Source organism: Lygodium microphyllum, chromosome 12, assembly GCF_053477565.2.
Source record: "Lygodium microphyllum isolate KBCC chromosome 12, Lygodium_microphyllum_v1.1.10, whole genome shotgun sequence".
In the NCBI taxonomy this organism is placed as follows: domain Eukaryota; kingdom Viridiplantae; phylum Streptophyta; class Polypodiopsida; order Schizaeales; family Lygodiaceae; genus Lygodium; species Lygodium microphyllum.
Window position 1 is genome coordinate 59,047,422 of NC_141146.1, and position 17,568 is coordinate 59,064,989.

Consider the following 17,568-nt stretch of genomic DNA (forward strand, 5'->3'; position numbering starts at 1 on the left):
GATCACATTGGATATTGGGGACTCGTGCCTTGGAGTCCTTAATAACTATGCCCCTACGGAGGTTATAGCACGCAGCAAGTTCTGGGTGGAGATCGCGGAAGGACTCCCAGAGGTGGACTTCTGGATTGTTGGAGGAGACTTCAACAACCTGGAGGCTTTGGAGGACCAACAGGGCAGAGGGAGAAACTACCAGGGCATGGCCGGGGAGGAGCAGGAGGCATGGGAGGTGTTTCTACTGGTAGTAGGAGCACGCGATGCCTAGAGAGACCCTGCCTTCCACAGGAGGGAGAGGTCGCTGGACTTCTCTTGGGGATACAAGCAGCTAGGTGGAGTCCTGCTAGAGCAGTTGGACAGGTTTTATGTGGGAGAGTAGGGAGGCTCTCGAGGAGGCCAGACTAGGAAGTTGGCGGGCACCACATTGTCCGATCACTGCCCAGTTCTCCTGACACTAGATCCCCCAGCATCTGCCCTAGATACACGATCTTGTCGGATCCCTGACTCGATCTACAGGAGGGAGGAGGTGATGAGACAGATAGAGCAGATTTGGACCAGAGAGTGGGGCAAGAGGGGCCAGATCGCAGAGGAGGTTGCAGAGGCCCTAGCTAAGTCGAGCAGAATCTGCCAAGAGGCAGCCATACAGGCCATGCAGCAGAGCTAGGAGGAGGAGAGAGCACTCCGACAGGACCTCGCAGCCACGTAGAGATTATCACAAGAGGCACCAGGGGATCCCATTCTCCATGCACAGGAGATGCGTGTGCAAGCAGCCATTGCTAGCCTAGAGGACAAGCGCTCTAAGTTCTCCTTCCGCACCTCAGCAGCTTTCTGAGTGCGGAAGGGGGACATGATGTGCAGGGAGTTTTTTCAGGTGCACCAGCCTCGCGCTTCAGGAGAGCAAATACGCAGCCTCCAAGATCAGTATGGGAGGACCCGTTCTAGCCTAGATGAGGTGATGGAGATTGCCACCGACTACTATAGTCGCCTCTTCTAGCAAGAGACAGTCTCAACTAGAGGATAGCGATGTAGACAGTAGGTCCGAGATAACATCCCATCCCTCGTCACAAAGGAGATGGGACGCTCCCTCCTAGCCCCCTTCACAGAGAAGGAACTAGAGGAGGCTTTCCATACACTGGACGGGCAGAAATGCCCGGGAGAGGATGGCGTCTCTAAGGCTTTATTCATTACCTTCAGGGAAGTGGTGAAGGACCCCCTACTGTTGGCCTTTCAAGAGATTTTCACTTCAGGACAGATGCCAGGGAGTCTATCGGCAGGCCTTATCAGTCTTCTCCCCAAAGGGGGACACCGGTTGGAGCTTTCCCAGTGGAGACCGATCACCTTATTGTCAGTGGCCTATAAGGCACTGGCAAAGATGATTGATAGGCAACTACGACCCTTGCTTCCAGACATCATCCATGACACATAGACAGGATTTGTCTAGGATAGGAGCATCCTGGACAATGTATTCACCTTCTTTGAGGCGACAGAGTGGGCCCAGTACAGTGGGCAAAGATTGGCCGTACTACTCTTGGATTTTGAGAAAGCCTATGACAGGGTGGACTGGGATTTCCTAGAGGGCACCATGGTGAGGTTGGGTTTCCCCCAGGCTTGGATTTCTGGGGTCTCCTCACTTTACAGATCGACCACCAGCAGGGTTCTCATAGGAGGGAGACGAGGGGAGGAGTTTCGGCTGGAGAGATTGGTCTGACAGGGCTGCCCCCTGGCCCCGTACTTGTTCCTTCTCTTTGCAGAGGCGATGTCTCACTTCCTCAGGTCACGTGTGAGCGGTTTACGTGGCCTCCGACTTCCAGTAAGAGAGGAGACCGAGTTGTTAGACGCAGAGTATGCAGATGATATAGCGCTCTACATAGAGGACAATGAGTTAATGCTGGAGAGAGTGAGATTGCCTCTTGAGGTGTTCTGTTCTGCAACGGAAGCGAAAATCAACTGGCGAAAGTCAGTTGGTTTTCTCACAGACCCAGACTCTAGCACGGAGTGGGGCGTCCACCTGGGATTTAGATGGGTGAGCAAAGGATAGACCGTCCAGTACCTAGGGTTCCAGGTGGGACTCAACATCATTGCCGCCCAGCAATTTCTTCCAGTCCTCGATTCTATTCGGAGGAAGCTAACCTACTGGAGCACGGCTCGCCTCTCACTAGCCGGTTGAGCCCTGGTAGTTAGCCAGGTCCTCCTAGTGACGGCCTGGAACATCGCCTCATGTTGGTGCCTCTCCTCCTCCTGCGTAATGCAACTTCGCCGCCTAGTGCAGAATTTCCTTTGGTCCGGGTTAGATGGCTCCAAGGATTCTAGGGCCAAGGTGGTGTAGGCGACCATTATACGACATCGGTCAAAGGGAGGGCTTGGGATTATAGACCGAGAGTATCAAAGTATGGCCCTCTTGGGCAAGCTAGTTGTCCACGGCCTCACACCGGGAGGGCAGACCTAGAAGATCCTATTGCAAGATGGTCTTCAGGACTGTAGACCAACGCTTGGCGGTGAGTGAAGGCCTTCCCTAAGATGGATCTTCACATTAGCCCAGATCACCCTTCCTACGCAGCTTGCTCCGTGTGTGGCAGGGCCTTCGTAAGGCCCTTATCCAAAGCCCCCTAGGTTGCCAGGAGGAGATAGACCGTCAACCAGTGATTTGGAATCCCCAGGTCGGAAAGGGGCACAGATTGGCGAGCGCCCCCACATCCAGTGGGCTGGTTGGGAGGTTGGCCTGGCTCCTACCGTCAAGACATGGCGGGAGGTGTACAGGATGGCGAACGAGGAGATGTTGGAGCAAGCATCAAGCTGCCAGCGAGGAGTGGAGTTGAGGAGCAGGGAGATAGATGCAACGATACCTCAGGAGTGGCTTGCTCCCCCGATCCAAGAGCCGATAGAGCCCGGGGAGGTATGGGCCCCTAGGTTTTCACCAGTAAGCATCCCCCTACAGGTGGCAGGAAGAGTGGGTGGCGCTCCACCTGGGACCTTTTTCACAGTGCAGGAGGGGGGGCGTCTGGCTCTTGACAGAGGGCAACACGACGAGGGGATAGCTATCCTTTCATGGAAGAGGATCCGGATGGTTGGCCTTCAGGGGAAGACATGGCCCGACCCTTTGGTCTTTTGGCAGGAGCTCAGGGAGTGGCGCCTCTAGATCTGGGAAGGAGGGCCACTTGATGAGCTCGAGTGGATCTGGGAGAGTGGCTTTGGCCAGCCACTGCAGTCGCCAAGAAGCCACCGAGGTTCCTCGAGTACACCGCCAAGATTGGCAAATACGTACTGATGCAGGAGGACATGGATTGGGCGTCGTCACGTAGCAGACACTGGGCAGAGCACAACATCACAGAGCCGTTCTGACGGACCTTCTGGTGCCGCCTATGGGACAGCTGGAGGTCGAGGAGGGTATCGTATTTTTTATTGCTGGTGGCACATGGAAGCTTAGCAGTGGGGAGTTGGCTTGCCCAGATGCAGAAGGAGGGAGTTTGTAAGTGTTGCACATAGCAATCGATGGAAACCCCAAAGCACTACCTTTGGTCGTGTGAGGCGACACAGCTCGTATGGAGAGGAGTATGCCGCATCTTGCACCACATAGCACCCAGCCTTGGATGTATCTCTTGGGGTGCTTTCTGCTGGCAGGCGGTCAGCCAGGGCCGTCACCTTCTGTATGAGGCCGGGATGTAGGATACGATATTCATTATCAAGATAGGATCGTGTGCAATGGTGGGTTTAGAGGCTCTACCCATCCGCTAGGTACTGGAGCCCACAGCAAATCACTCTAAGGTATGGGAAATCATAGGGAGTCTTACTGGTTGGCATATCTGGAAGGCGCAGTGTCAGGTGGCTTTCGGTGGAGAGAGACTTTCAGTACAGGCGACCTTAGCAGAGCTCAGGACCTCCATCATCCACTCCCTTCGAGGCCAATGGGATCAGGTGCAGGGCAAGTCCAGGGCTCGTCGGGAGCTCCGAGGTCATTTCATGCACACTTGGGGCGGCCAGGACCTATTCTTCGTGATGCAGGCAGGCAGCCCCAGATGGCGATACACCCCCCCTCCATGGCTTCTTGCCCCTATCCCCCCCAGACCGCCTTGAGAGGATTGTCTATATGATGTATCTGTGACTTTCACCAGCTCCAGCTTGGTCTATTGAGCATGAGCACTTCTTTGTATTCAGGATTTTTTTCTGAAGTAATATAATTAGCCACACTTTATTTGCAACCAAAAAAAAAAGTATTGGCAGACTCCAACAAGTGTTCCCATCAAGATCCTCAGAGTATTTAGTGATGGATATGACCTGCACATAGGAGCACACCTGACTATCAGTTGGCAGCATTCCATCAGTTTCCTCCCTCTAATGCATCAGAGGTATGTTTGCTGCATTTAGTCAGTGGCTGCGCATCAGGGCCAGGCAGAACCTTGAAACAAAGGACCTCCATCTCAGTACAGGGAACCATGTCTTCCCCTCCCTAAGCATCTGAAGAGAGAGAGAGAACCCTTATGGTGTGACCTTTGCTGCGTCTCTCTGATTGGATCTTTGGCAAGGCAAAATATCCCACTCTTGCATAGCCATTTATGAAGATATTGATTCATTTTCTTAGATTCTCGGGCTTTTGGCACAACTGGGTAACCTGGAATGCCTTCATCTTTGATTCCACCTTGGGGTTCAAAGTCATGTCGCTAGGCTGAAGGGTCTTCTCCATTGGCAATTGGATCTTGTTCAGCATGCTGGCTTCCTCCCTCATGAGGATTTAGTTTCCTGGCAGGCAGCAGTTTCTTCTGCTACTTTGCCATGTCTCTTGTACTTCTCATGTGATTGATATAATTGCCCATTATGAAAAAAGAAAGAGAGAACTCTTGACACAGCTTCTCAGTGTCAAAGTGGCAGAAGAGCCATACCCTTTTCCTGAAATTGGTTTCCTCTAGCTATGCCTCATCTAAATGACACCCAAAATGAACTAGAGATATTGGCATTCAGATACCGAAGTCGCCTGCAGTGATGGATAAATAACAGCTGGCACCTGAAGAGGAAACAAACCACACTGTGGCCAGCAGCCTCAGACATTGCCAGCTGTATGTACTGATGATCCATCCTTGAGTACATCGAGCTCTAGCATCATACAGAAAAGGCTACCCTACACTTTGTAAGGATGTGAACATCAACACCACCCCAATTGCCTTCATAGCAGTTCTCTAGCAGACAGCAAGTGATGAGAAAGCAACTCTAATTAGCTACCAAGGAATACCTTTTCATGATTGCAATGCTTGGTCAGGTCAGGATACCCTTGTATGCAATGCCTCTGAATCAAGTTTTTGAGTTGACCTTTTCATGCGTATTAAAAAACACATGGAAAGCTATCATTCAGTTTAACCTTAACTGTGCAATCATCAAAAGTCATGAAAACAATAATCAGTAGTGCTAATACTGACAAGCAAGTTTTTGAAGTTCAAGACTTGATGGATCCATAGCCCTACCAACAGAAGTCAAAAACCAATAACAAGCAGTCACTGTTTGAATATTTCATGTAGCACTAATAGCAGGTAAGCAAATTTTAAGAATTCATGGACAAACTTTAGGTTCATACCTTTCGTTGAATAGCACCTAAAATCTGATCAACCCTTATCATTTCTTTCACGTCGAACACATCAAATCCCTTTTTACTCTCATCTATATCTCCTTTGCCTTCTGACTTTGCAAGCTCTGCCTCATTATCTAGCAAAGTCAAGAAAAAAATCTTGAAACAGTACCAATTCAAATTAGACTAGCAAAATTACTTTTACAATTATGCCTTACCAAAATTGAATGCTCCAACAGTTTACTAATAGAAGCTTACATAACCAAACTGACGAATTCAGGACATCAAAGAAGCACCAACAACTGTTAGGCAAGATAAGCTCAAAATAGGAATGATGAACATATTGAATCACTCAAAAGGCTCCAATATTTCCATATGATCATTTCCAAAACAACTCAAAACTCATGTCAGGATACACTTTTAAGTCTCGCAGAACAGCTCAACAATAGCAAAAATACTTCCAGTCAGCAATCTTCTCAATCAGTCAATGGTCCAAGCACTTTCCTATTGTGGTATGCAGATTTTATTTCTCTCACCACAACTAAGACTTCAATTAAAATTTGTTCACTTTTCTCTCTCTACCTTTTCTAGATTCTCCCTCTTGGCCCACCATAGGTTAAATTTCTCTCCTATCAATTTTCTGTCCTCTATCCTCCAGCCTTGTATGTTACACGTTCACACACACAGGTTCATCTATCACACAAAGCTATAGCCTTTGAGCAAACATGCTCTTTTGTAACTCTATCCTCTAAATGCATGATACATGCATCTTTCCATTGTAAAATTCTTACCATTTACACATGTATGTGTACACTTGAGTATATATATTTATGGCTCATATTGTTGTAAACCATCACCATTAATATGGAACCCTTGCAAATGAGTACAAAAAGTAGTAAAAGTTATTCCATGTGCAAGCTTTCTATAGTCCGGTGTATGCGCATGCACACATGTTCATGCTTGATAAACAGAAAGACAGCTAGAGACATAGAATGACCCAAGCAAGAAAGAGGTTAAGAGGGTGGTAGATGGTTATATAATAAATAGACAGACAAAATGGACATTTCACTGCTCGTTCACTTGGTACAGCTAATAAAACTTTTTGGAAAGAAAGAGGTGGGACACTAGAAAGTGAGACTTACGGGAGGAAAACTCAAGTGAGCACTACTTGATACATGAGAAAATAGAACATATGAATAGAAGGTACATGTGCTGAGCTAAAACATGCTTTTCAGCTTATTAGCATTCTTAAACAGCCCCAAAACACACTTAATTAATGAAAAACCCTAAAAAGGGGAGCGTTCCGAGAGAGTTTCAGTGGTCTCCCAAAAACCCTAATTTTTGGGGCACCCTTCTACATCTATAAATAGACAGGCTGCCCCCATTCAGCCTTACTCTGCCAGTGCAGGTTTCACACTCTCCAGTGCAGATTTAAGCCATCAGTCTGCCTCCACATGGCTGTCCAGCCTTCACGACTACTGCCACCTCTCCCTCTAGCCTCGCAGTGCCCTAGCGCCTTCTTCCATCTTGTCGCCCACTCTTTGGCGCCATCCCTCCTGCTGCGTTTGGACCTGTTCCTCATCGCAAGCACCTCCACCTGTCAAAAGATAACGTACCAACGAGACAGTAGGGTTTGCGGGGAGGAACACGGAGTGAACTCGGCAAACATGGAGAAGAAGAGAAGAAAGAAGAAACTCTAATGAATGGAATGATGAAGATCTGAATCATGGAATGAATGTGATACAAGGGAACAAGGGTGCCGTAGCACAAGGAAGATGATGAAAACAGCCACGGACCACAGATCGCAATGTCCTCTTGAAGGGGTGTGAGGGTAGTGGAGAGGCTAGAGAGAAGAGGTGACGGATTGAATGAATTAGCCGTAAGGAATGAATGAGAGAGTGGCCCTATAAATAAGCACAGTTAGTCTAGGATGGCATCCCTTTTTGGGGTTGCAAACCCTAAATGCAAAATGCAGAAACACAAAAACGCAAACTGTGGGTGAAGGGTTTCACAACACCCCCTCTCAGGCCCAAAAAGGAGAAGAAGAGAAGAGTGAGGTGGAGATGAAATGCTACATGCTAAAGAATGCTCATGGAACAAGTGCCACTTGGATAGTGTCCCTCACGGGGAAAATGTTTACTTGCCCAAGCGCCCTAGTACAAAGATGATGAAAACGTGCAATGCAGAGGAGGAGGAAGATATAGAGGATCCCTAAGATCCAAGATTTCCACCTGAAAGGTAACCTACAATAAAGAACAGTAGATAGCGTGAACTGGAGAACCCAAAACTCAACCTCGCGAGAGAAGCCACTAGCTCCGAGCATCCATGCAAGAAGGAATACGAAGGCCTCGTCACCAAGTCGCGGTTGAACCTCCAAGGCCCCGATCTAGATAGATCCTCGAGATCGTGGGTATCAATAGGTGAGATGACCGTTGAAAGGAAGCCACCCCATCCAAGGGTAAAAGAAGAAGGTAAAAGGCCTCCACCAGGGTGTGCGAAGGATTGAGCGGGGGATGGGGACCCCCTTTGAAACTGGAGGAATAGGAGTCCCCTCTGAAGTCACACTAGATGTAGATGCCTCCTCGAAGGGCAAAGAAAGATCATCCCCCTCTAAATCCCCCTCTGAGGTAGATAGGAAATCCAAAAACTCATGGATCAAGGACTCCAAAATGTCTAAGAATGAAGAAGTGCCGCCAATTGTGCCAAAGAAGGTATCTGGGGTGGTGAAGAGCTCCCAAAGGTGGCCTCTCAAACCTGAGTAAGCGAGGGTGAAGGATGGGGCTCACACTAAGCAATGAGTAGGCAACAATCGCTACTTCTCAATGGAGAGGACCACGAAGCCGAAGAAGAGGAAGAAGTTGAGCAGCCACTGTCTCTCAAAGGGGCGGACTAACGAGGAGATGGTATCAAACAATCACTGTCTCTCGATGGAGCGAGCTGCAAAACCGCGGGCCGTGGTAGGTAGACAGCCGCTGGCATTGCAACGATCTCCAAAAGGTCGTAGTGCCAATCGATCCTCCATGTGCTCGAAAGGACTTAGTGCGCATCGGATGCATCTTATTGCCTTGAGCATAGTACTCTAATAACTGATGCAGAACGATCTCTGTGGCCCAAAAAGGAGAGGTGACACAAGGAGTGTCTAGTGGAAGATGCATATACTCCAAGGGGGTGGGGAGCAAAGGTCGAAGTCAGCAAGCATCGGTGGTGTTCGGTGATGCCACAATAGGAGCACCCAGTAGTCTAGTCATCTGTTGGTAAAGAAGCCATGGATACCAGTGTGCTTTGTTGAAGAAGGAACCACGAAGCATGAACTGCAATGTCCGCCTTAAGGGCTAGGAGGGCAATGAAAAGGCTAGAAGTGAGTTGCCAGTGGGAGGAGAATGCTACCAGCAGTAAGAGGTTGCAACCAGTAGAAAAACGTAAATGAGAAGAGAGAAAGACAAAAAACGCACGTGAAACCAACAGCTCCGAACAGTGTGTGGTAGGCTAGAAATAGACACCAGACTATTACAGATAGCAATGGCCAACTTGGACCGCGATGTCCTCCACGTCCGGGGTGTGGGCAGCAAGCTGAAATACCTGAAATCTGCAAAAACGAGAGTGCTTTCTAAATGGAGAGTGATCAGAAACAGCCGCTCTACTGTAAACAACTGCAAACTACGGGTGGAAGGCTAGAAACAGGCACCAGACTGTAGATGACAGACAGGGACAGGTAAGACTACAATGTCCTCCGTGAAGGGGATGTGGACAGCAAGCTGGAAAAAACCTGAAACCTACAAAAACGAGATTTTGATGCAGTGGAAGAAGAGAAGTGAATGCCGAACCCGCCACCGGTCTTTGCCGTCACTAGAGTGGAGGATCTTTACCACTGTTTGAGCAAATCCAGCTCTGATACCATGTCAAAAGATGATGTACCAGCGAGATAGTAGGGTTTGCGGGGAGGAACACGGAGTGAACTCGGCAAACATGGAGAAGAGAAGAGAAGAGAGAAGAAACTCTAATGAATGGAATGATGAAAATCTGAATCATGGAGTGAATGTGATACAAGGGAGCAAGGGTGTCGTAGCACAAGAAAGATGATGAAGACAGCCATGGACCACGAACTGCAATGTCCTCCTGAAGGGGTGTGAGGGTAGTGGAGAGGTTGGAGAGAAGAGGCGACGGACTGAATGAATCAACCGTAAGGAATGAATGAGAGAGTGGCCTATAAATAGGCACAGTCAGTCTAGGATGGCGCCCCTTTTTAAGGCTACAAACTCTAAACGCAAAAAATGCAAAAACGCAAAAACGCGGGTGAAGGGTGAAGGGTTTCTCAATACCACCCTCATCTGCTCTCTGCGTTTGTAGCTTCCGATTGTTGGCGACAGTAGGCAGCCCTCCTCCTCCATCAAGCGACCTTCAATACCTTGCGTTTTGATCCTCCACTGTCAAGTGACTGCTAGTTGATGCTCTCCTCCATCACACAACACTCTATCTGCTGCGTTTGCAGCTTTCTAGGGCCACCCTCTTCCCTCTACATCCTCTACTGATTGATTTTAGTTCTCCAGCAACCTCTAGTACCATCGTTTTGCAGTTCCTCTACTTTCTCACTCCGACTGGTGGTCACAGACTTGGAATCTGTCTCCGATGGACATCACACTCCGACATTGCTCTGCCCTTGAGCACATTATACACTCTTACATTCATTTACAGCATTCATTCACTTCAGAGTTGTGTTCTCTCTTCCTTCTTCTGTTTGTGTTTGAGTTTCTGTATTTGAGTTTTGAGTTTTACATTTAGGGTTTGAGTTTTGAGTTTTGAGTTTTGCTCTCAGTGTCTGCATTTGTCTCTTTGTGTTCCTGCAGTGGTCATACACTTTGTGTGCCCTCAGTGCAAACCTAGCAGTTTTCTTCACATGGTATCAGAGCCAGTGCTCTTGTAAAGAGTATCCTATGGATATTGTGGAGAGCTAGTCTTTGTGCGAGGCACACAATACAACTCATAACCAAATCACAATGTCTCAGACACCTTCTTCTCCAGTTCCTATCAGGCTTCTCCATCACCAAAGGCCCTGAGATGGCATTATAGACTCGGTGAGGAGGAGGACACTCCACTTTCATTTGAGCATGTTACACACTTTTCACTTCCCTCCCATCCCTCCCTCCTATCTCATACCTTGATCACCTCTCATCATCTTTCCAAAACCTTGGATTACACTCCACAACTACATCACACACCCTAGGGGTTGGATCTTCCATCTCCGCTCCCAGCACTTTCTCCTTCTCTACCCCATTCTCTACCTCTTTGCATCATAGTACTTTGTTAGGGGGAATGCTACCCTTTAACACAGTGCCTCTGACCTTTCAGCAAATGAGCACACCCATAGTACCTGGGATGACTATAATGGGCATCCCCCTCATATCCCCAGTTTCCCATCTCACATGACCACTCTAACACAGGGGTTTCCATCCTCAGCTTATGGTGCGTCTTCACACTCTCCTTGGGTTACACCTATGCAGGGATTCCCATCTTCTACTCCCCCTATTCCCATCCCACCTCCTTGGGTTACTCATGTGGCTACCATGCCCATACCTAGTCAGCCCATCTCTACCTATGGATCCACCTTGAACACTACCCGCATGCCTGGTGGGCACTCTGGGGCCCATTCCCAAGTGTACTCCACTCCCCCATCCTACCCACATTACCCTTTTTCACACTATCCATCTCGAAGCGCTACCACTCCTGTTGCAACGGCCAAGAATGCCTTCATAGATAAGATACGTTTTAATGGGTCAAATTTCACCACTTGGTCGAATTTCATGCAACAAGTGCTTGAGTCTCAGGGTCTTTGGGACCTCGTCATTGGTCTAGAGCCTATGCCGACGGACCCTCAACTAGCTCACCCTAACTACATCCGTCAATGGAGAGCCCGCAATGCCACAGCCAATGTTGAGCTGATGCAAGGATTTCTTCCTGAGCTTCACTCTCAATTGCAGCACAACCCACTCGTGTCAGAGCATTGGAGTCACCTTCTCGACCGCTATGCGGCTCGAGATCGTACTCGGCACATCAATCTCAACTTTGAGCTTCAAGAGTTCTCTATTAAGGAAGGGGATGATCTGAAAGTCAAGTTGGCTGAATAAAGGCGGTTACTTGCCGAGTTCGCCACTACTGGCTCTCCAAAGTCAGATGACAATCAGGTTACATTCTTCTTGAATAAGTTGCCCAAAAAGTACTTCAATTTCATTCAACACATCATCTCCCAACCCCAATTGCCAACCTTCTATGAGTTTGAGTGCCAATTCTTGCGTTATGTGAGGCTGCATGATCAAGTCCACAAGAAATCCTCATCATAGCCTTATTCAAAGCAGAGGGGGTTGGTGGCCTCTTCTTCGGGGGGGAAAACCACCAGTGGCAAGAACTCGCAAGATGCGATGGCAAGCCAATCAAAGGGTGACTCCTCTTCCTCCGATGGAACCAAAGAATCTAGACCTATCTAGCAGCAACTCCCTAAGAAAAACCGGTTTTACACACATTGCCAGAGAGTAGGCCATGTGGACGAGGAGTGTCGCTCCAAGGCCCAAGGTCTTCCACCTAAAAAGCCTCAACAGACCGCTACGACTACACAGTCCAATGGGACTACACAATCTACTCTTGCTTCATCTGCTCCTACAGCACCCATTGTTGCTACTGGACATGTGACTCAAGTACAACCTCAACAACCCATCTCTTTCACTACCCCTGAGGGACTAGGCTGATTGGTCTACAAGTTCCGATCCCGTTGCACTTCATGCATCCATCTCACCTTCCTCTCCACCTCGTCAAGCGTTCCCTTGGCGGAGCTCTGCTATTGGGCATACGCAATGGCCATCTTCTTTGACTAGTATGTTTCTAGGTCCTTTCAAATACCCTAGATCAGTCTAGCATTTATTTTTCGCACTCTTAGAGTCAAGCCCATAGGATTCATTGTCCTTAGCTTTTCCATTCTTTTGTCTTCCGCTGCATACATTCATTGCATTTATTTTCAGTTAGATTTTTTTTCTGTCATGTTTTGCTTTGGAGCATCTCACCACTGACCTCTGTGTTTGCAGATTCTCATCTCTTTTGCAAGGTTTTGTCTTTCAATGTAGGGCTAACTTGCTAATTGCTTTGGTCCTACCCAGGCTAGAGATGCAGGGATGCACACCATTCCTTTCATGGTTTCATCATCCTAGGAGTGCTTGCTCTTCTTCCAACATGGTGGTTTCTCCTCCCGAGGCGGATTGTGCAACATCTCTCTCGATGCTATCATGGCGGTGACTTCTACCTTGCTCTTCTAGCAGGGTGCTTCATCCACTTTATCTTCTTTCATTTCTTATGGTTCTCGGCACCATACGAAGACCGACATCAAGCTCAAGCTCCTCTTCCTTCTTCGGCATTTACATCCAAGTTGAGAGGGGGTTCCTACCCTTCTTGGTATTCTACAAGCTTCAGCACTTTGTCTTCGACATCGGCTTCTTTCCCCTGTTGTACCTCACCCTTTGCATTGCATGATTTTCTCATCCTTGTACTAGGGCGCGCTTAGGCAAGTGAGCAATTTCCCCACGAGGGACACTGTCCAAGTGGCACCTACTGTATCAGCATTCTTCAGCATGTAGCATACTTTGCATCTCATTGTGCATAGCACCACTTGAGCGGATCCTAAGTTGTTTCCACCGGCGGCTGTTGTTACCACACCACCATCCTCCTCCATCACATGGATACCTCATCACATGTTTTTTCTCGTCATTGATACCCTTGAGTGGATGGATAAACTTGTACTATTTTGTGATGTGTTGGGTGTACCCTCCCTACTCTCGTCTTTTGGGTCACTGTTACTCAATCGGCCGTATCCCATAAAATTTAACTCACTTATTCAAATAAAAATAAAAAATCAATGTGGTTCCATCCGCCTTTGTAGGGCTTGGTAGGCCACTGAGCAGCCAACGTGCACCCTTTGTCCAATGCCTTGTCCTCTCTAGGGTGACTACTTGGATTCCCTTGGTAAGATAACCAGTGCCTCTGTAGTCTTGGTAGGCCACTGGGCAGCCGGCGTGCACCCTTTATTCAATGCCCTTGCTGCTTTGGGGTGGGACGCCTTGGGGTGAGTAAACATCACAGTGGCTAGACTAACCTTTCGGCTCAATTTTGGGCTTGAGAGAGGGTGTTGAGCTAAAACACGCTTTTCAGCTGATTAGCATTTTTAAACAGCCCCAAAACACATTTAATTAATGAAAAACCCTAAAAAGGGGAGCGGTTTGAGAGAGTTTCAATGATCTCCCAAAAACCCTAATTTTTTGGGGCACCCTTCTACATCTATAAATAGACAGGCTGCCCCCATTCAACGTTATTCCGTCTGTGTAGGTTTCACACTCTCCAGTGCAGATTTCAGCCATCAGTCTACCTCGACATGGTTGTCCAACCTTCACAACTGCTGCCACCTCTCCCTCCAACCTCACAGTGCCGTGGTACCTTCTTCCAACTGTTGCCCACCACTGTCTGGCGCCATCCCTCCTGCTGCATTTGGCCCCCTTCCTCATCGCCAACACCTCCACCCTCATTTGCTCTTTGCGTTTGCAGCATCTAGCTGTTGGCGACAATAGGCAGCCCTCCTCCATTAGGCGACCTTCAGTACCCTGCGTTTTGGTCCTCCACTACCAGGCAACTTCTAGTTGATGGTCTTCTCCATTAGGCGACACTCTATCTGCTGCGTTTGCAGCTTTCTGGGGCCGCCCTCTTCCCTCTACATCCTCTACTGCTTGCGTTTGGTTCTCCATCGGCCTCCAGTACCATCGTTTTGCAGTTCCTCTCCTTTCTCACTCTAATTGGTGGTTGCAGACTTGGGATCCGTCTCTGGTGGACGTCACACTCCGACGTTGCTTTGCCCTTGAGCACACTGTACACTCTTACATTCATTTACAGCATTCATTCACTTCAGAGTTGTGTTCTCTCTCTCCCTTCTTCTGTTTGTGTTTGAGTTTTGAGTTTTGCATTTAGGGTTTGAGTTTTGCTCTCTGTGTCTGTGTCTATCTGTATGTGTTTCTGTCGTGGTCGTACACTCTGTGTGTCCTCAATGCAAACCCTACCAGTTTTCTTCACACATGGACTTGTTTGTTAAGCTAAAAAAGATGCATTACACGTTAAATTTACATTAGCTCAACAAAATAGCCCCAAAACTCAAAGATTACCAAAGTTTCTATGTCCCATAAGCAAACAACCAAACTTTGGGTGGATCCACATCTATAAATAGGACATTGCCCAGCATGTTTTCTCCATCCCTTGTTTTGCATGTCACCCCAGTTCTTCCCAACCTCCATCCATCAAGTGCCTCATTCAGCCTGCCCCCGTGGTCACCTCTCCTTCGGCCTAATGACTACTACATGCTATGTTTTGCCCCATTTTGTTGATGCCATCATCTTCTACAACAGGTGGTTTTGCATTTTGAGCATGTTTCTCCATCAGCTTCTGCTCCAACCGATGGTTAGAGCACTCAGGATCCATCTCTGATGGATAACACACATCGACCCCCTCCTCAGCCTGCTCCCACGCAAGCTAGCTAGTTGTTGGGCAGCTCTCCCCTTGAGCATCTTGTACACTCATTTCTTCATTTACAGCATTCATTCATTCACTTTCGAGTTCTCTTTCTTCTCTGCTTGTGTTTTTGTGTTTTGCATTTTTGCATCTGCATTTTAGTTCTTTGTGTTTCGGTTGTGACATACACTCAATGATTTCTTTTGCAAAACCTAGCATATCTCCGCATGGTATTAGAGCCGCTGCTCTTCTGAAGTGTCACTGTTGTGGTATTTCCAATGGGAATTGCTTCTTCTCTACTACTACAATGGAGTCTTCCCATCACCGATTTATCTCGTGTCCTTTTTCTCACAAAATTTGGCTCCTCATTTCTGACATTTGACATGCTGTAGTGAGCATCGAGATGCATCCCTTTGATTGGATTTTTGGTAAGCCTAGGCCTCATGGTTTGGCACAACCCCATATGAAGATTCTATTTCACTTTCTCAGATTCTAGGGCTACTGGCATATTTGGGTTACTCACAATGCATTCATTTTTTATGCTGCCTCAAGCACCCAAAGACATGTTGCAAAGCTGAAAGAACTTTGTCAGTAGAGGATTTAGTACCTTGGCATCAGGTCGTCTCCTCAGTGTCCCTGCCCTGATTTCTGTATTTCTTTCTATTCTTTTCTTGTGTGACTTTTGTGCTTCTTCAAAAAAGAAATGCACAATGGCTTATAGCCACCCTGTGTCTTGTAATCTTGTACTTCTTTCGCAATTAATACAATCACCTATTACAAAAAAAAGATAGAAGCCTGACCTTTCCATGTAAGATTGAAAATAGCTCAAACACTTATAGTACCAATGGTTTCATATTACCTACCCTTGTTCCCTTGGTTTTGGTCTTATGTACGCGAAATCACTCGGCCCATACAGTTCTTGCTTTGGAACAAGGATTCTACACAAATGGGCATATCTTGGATCTCTTGGCACCATGTTTGCACTCCCAAAAGAATGGGAGGTCCGAATATTCTAGATTTGGAGACACATATGATTGCACTTCATCGGTCACTATTCCAAGCTTTGTGTGAGGGTCAGTAGCACCGGTCTTTGATTGCTAAGTTTTTCCTGGAAGACGACGTATTAAGCATGGAAACATCAGTATTTTTGCTTCATGGTGGCATGTGGGTGATGCTGAACAGCCTCTTCCTATTAAATCTTCCATGCTTTTGAATCATCTGGTTCATTCTTGGAAATCAATCCTTGATAAATCTTCTTGGCACCCACCTGATTGGGAGCTGGCAAACTCCTTGAGAGCTGAAATGCTAGCTGTTTCGAAACTTCTCACATGGAATAGCAAATGAGAATAGAGGCCGATGTTGAATTGAATGGTGCACCTAGGACTGGTCACTATTGCTGATCCTCTTCTACCTACAGGCATTGTTGTCATGTCTTTCACATCAGTTCAACGCTTCTTTCATGTTCCTAGAGGCTATCATCATTTATGGGACTCCATTTCAACCTCCTTACATGCCATGCAGAATTTTCCCCCTTTGGACCAAGATGGGTCATTGGGAAGACTAGATGATTAATGGTCAGCTGTGTTTGGACCATGTTTCAGGAATCAGATATACCACTTGCATATACACAATAAGCATTGGCTTGCCTAAAAGGGCAAGAACCCTTGGGATCTCCATAAAATTGAAACTTGGTGAAAATCTAGGGTGATGACATGTTGGCTCAACAAAGCACCTTTCAAATACAAGGTCTTCATCTAACGAATGTTGATTGGTGCTCTTCCTCTTGCCTCTATGTGAAAACCTCTCACCATAAATTCCTTTCTTGTCCAATGGTGAGCAAAGTTTGGTCACTCCTATCACGCATTTGGTCTCAAGTGGTCGGGGCTATCGATGCTTCCACAGGACTGGATGTTTGGACATCCCAAGTTTGCAAATCCTGTGCAGCCCAATATGAAAGTGGTCTTTCACTTTTTACACTTCTAGGGTTGTTGTCACATATGGACTACGAGGAATGCATTCATTTTCATATCTCAATGTACTGTTAGATAGCTCAGATCTGCACCTCTTCTCAGGTCCACAGTTTGCCAGCAGAGCAACACACACGCTTACTACACCATATGGGCCTAGGAGAGAGGAGCACTGCATAATGCATGAACACCATCTCTTGCAGGACGGTTTGAGCCTCTTTCTGAGGCTACGGAGGACACAAACCAGAGATGGATGGAACTTTTCATGCAAAAGATGGCATAGTCAATAATCCTGAGGAGCAGCAGATCGGCCATTGTAGAACCAATGCAGAGACACTTGACTAACTGCTGCTGCCCACTCCCAGGTCCTCAGTTTCCATGACCAGTATCACAAGGGTCGTGGTTGAGCAGGCAACACATGATCGTCAGGCCAGAAAACCAAACGTTAGGGGCTCCATCCAAGGATCCAGCTGCATAGGACCATCCTCAAGACCACTTAGGCAAGTTTCCTCTCTCATCAGCAACCTA

General features: G+C 47.5%; 1 protein-coding gene across 1 annotated transcript in view; it reads right to left on the reverse strand.

Annotated features, from left to right (window-relative positions):
• MED6 (RNA polymerase transcriptional regulation mediator-like protein) overlaps positions 1 to 17,568 on the reverse strand; it is a 113,170-nt gene that overhangs the window by 12,255 nt on the left and 83,347 nt on the right. The window contains exon 4 of the mRNA XM_087689502.1: positions 5,555 to 5,682. Within this exon, the coding sequence (XP_087545628.1) occupies positions 5,555 to 5,682 (128 nt within the window). The remainder of the gene's footprint in view (positions 1 to 5,554; positions 5,683 to 17,568) is intronic.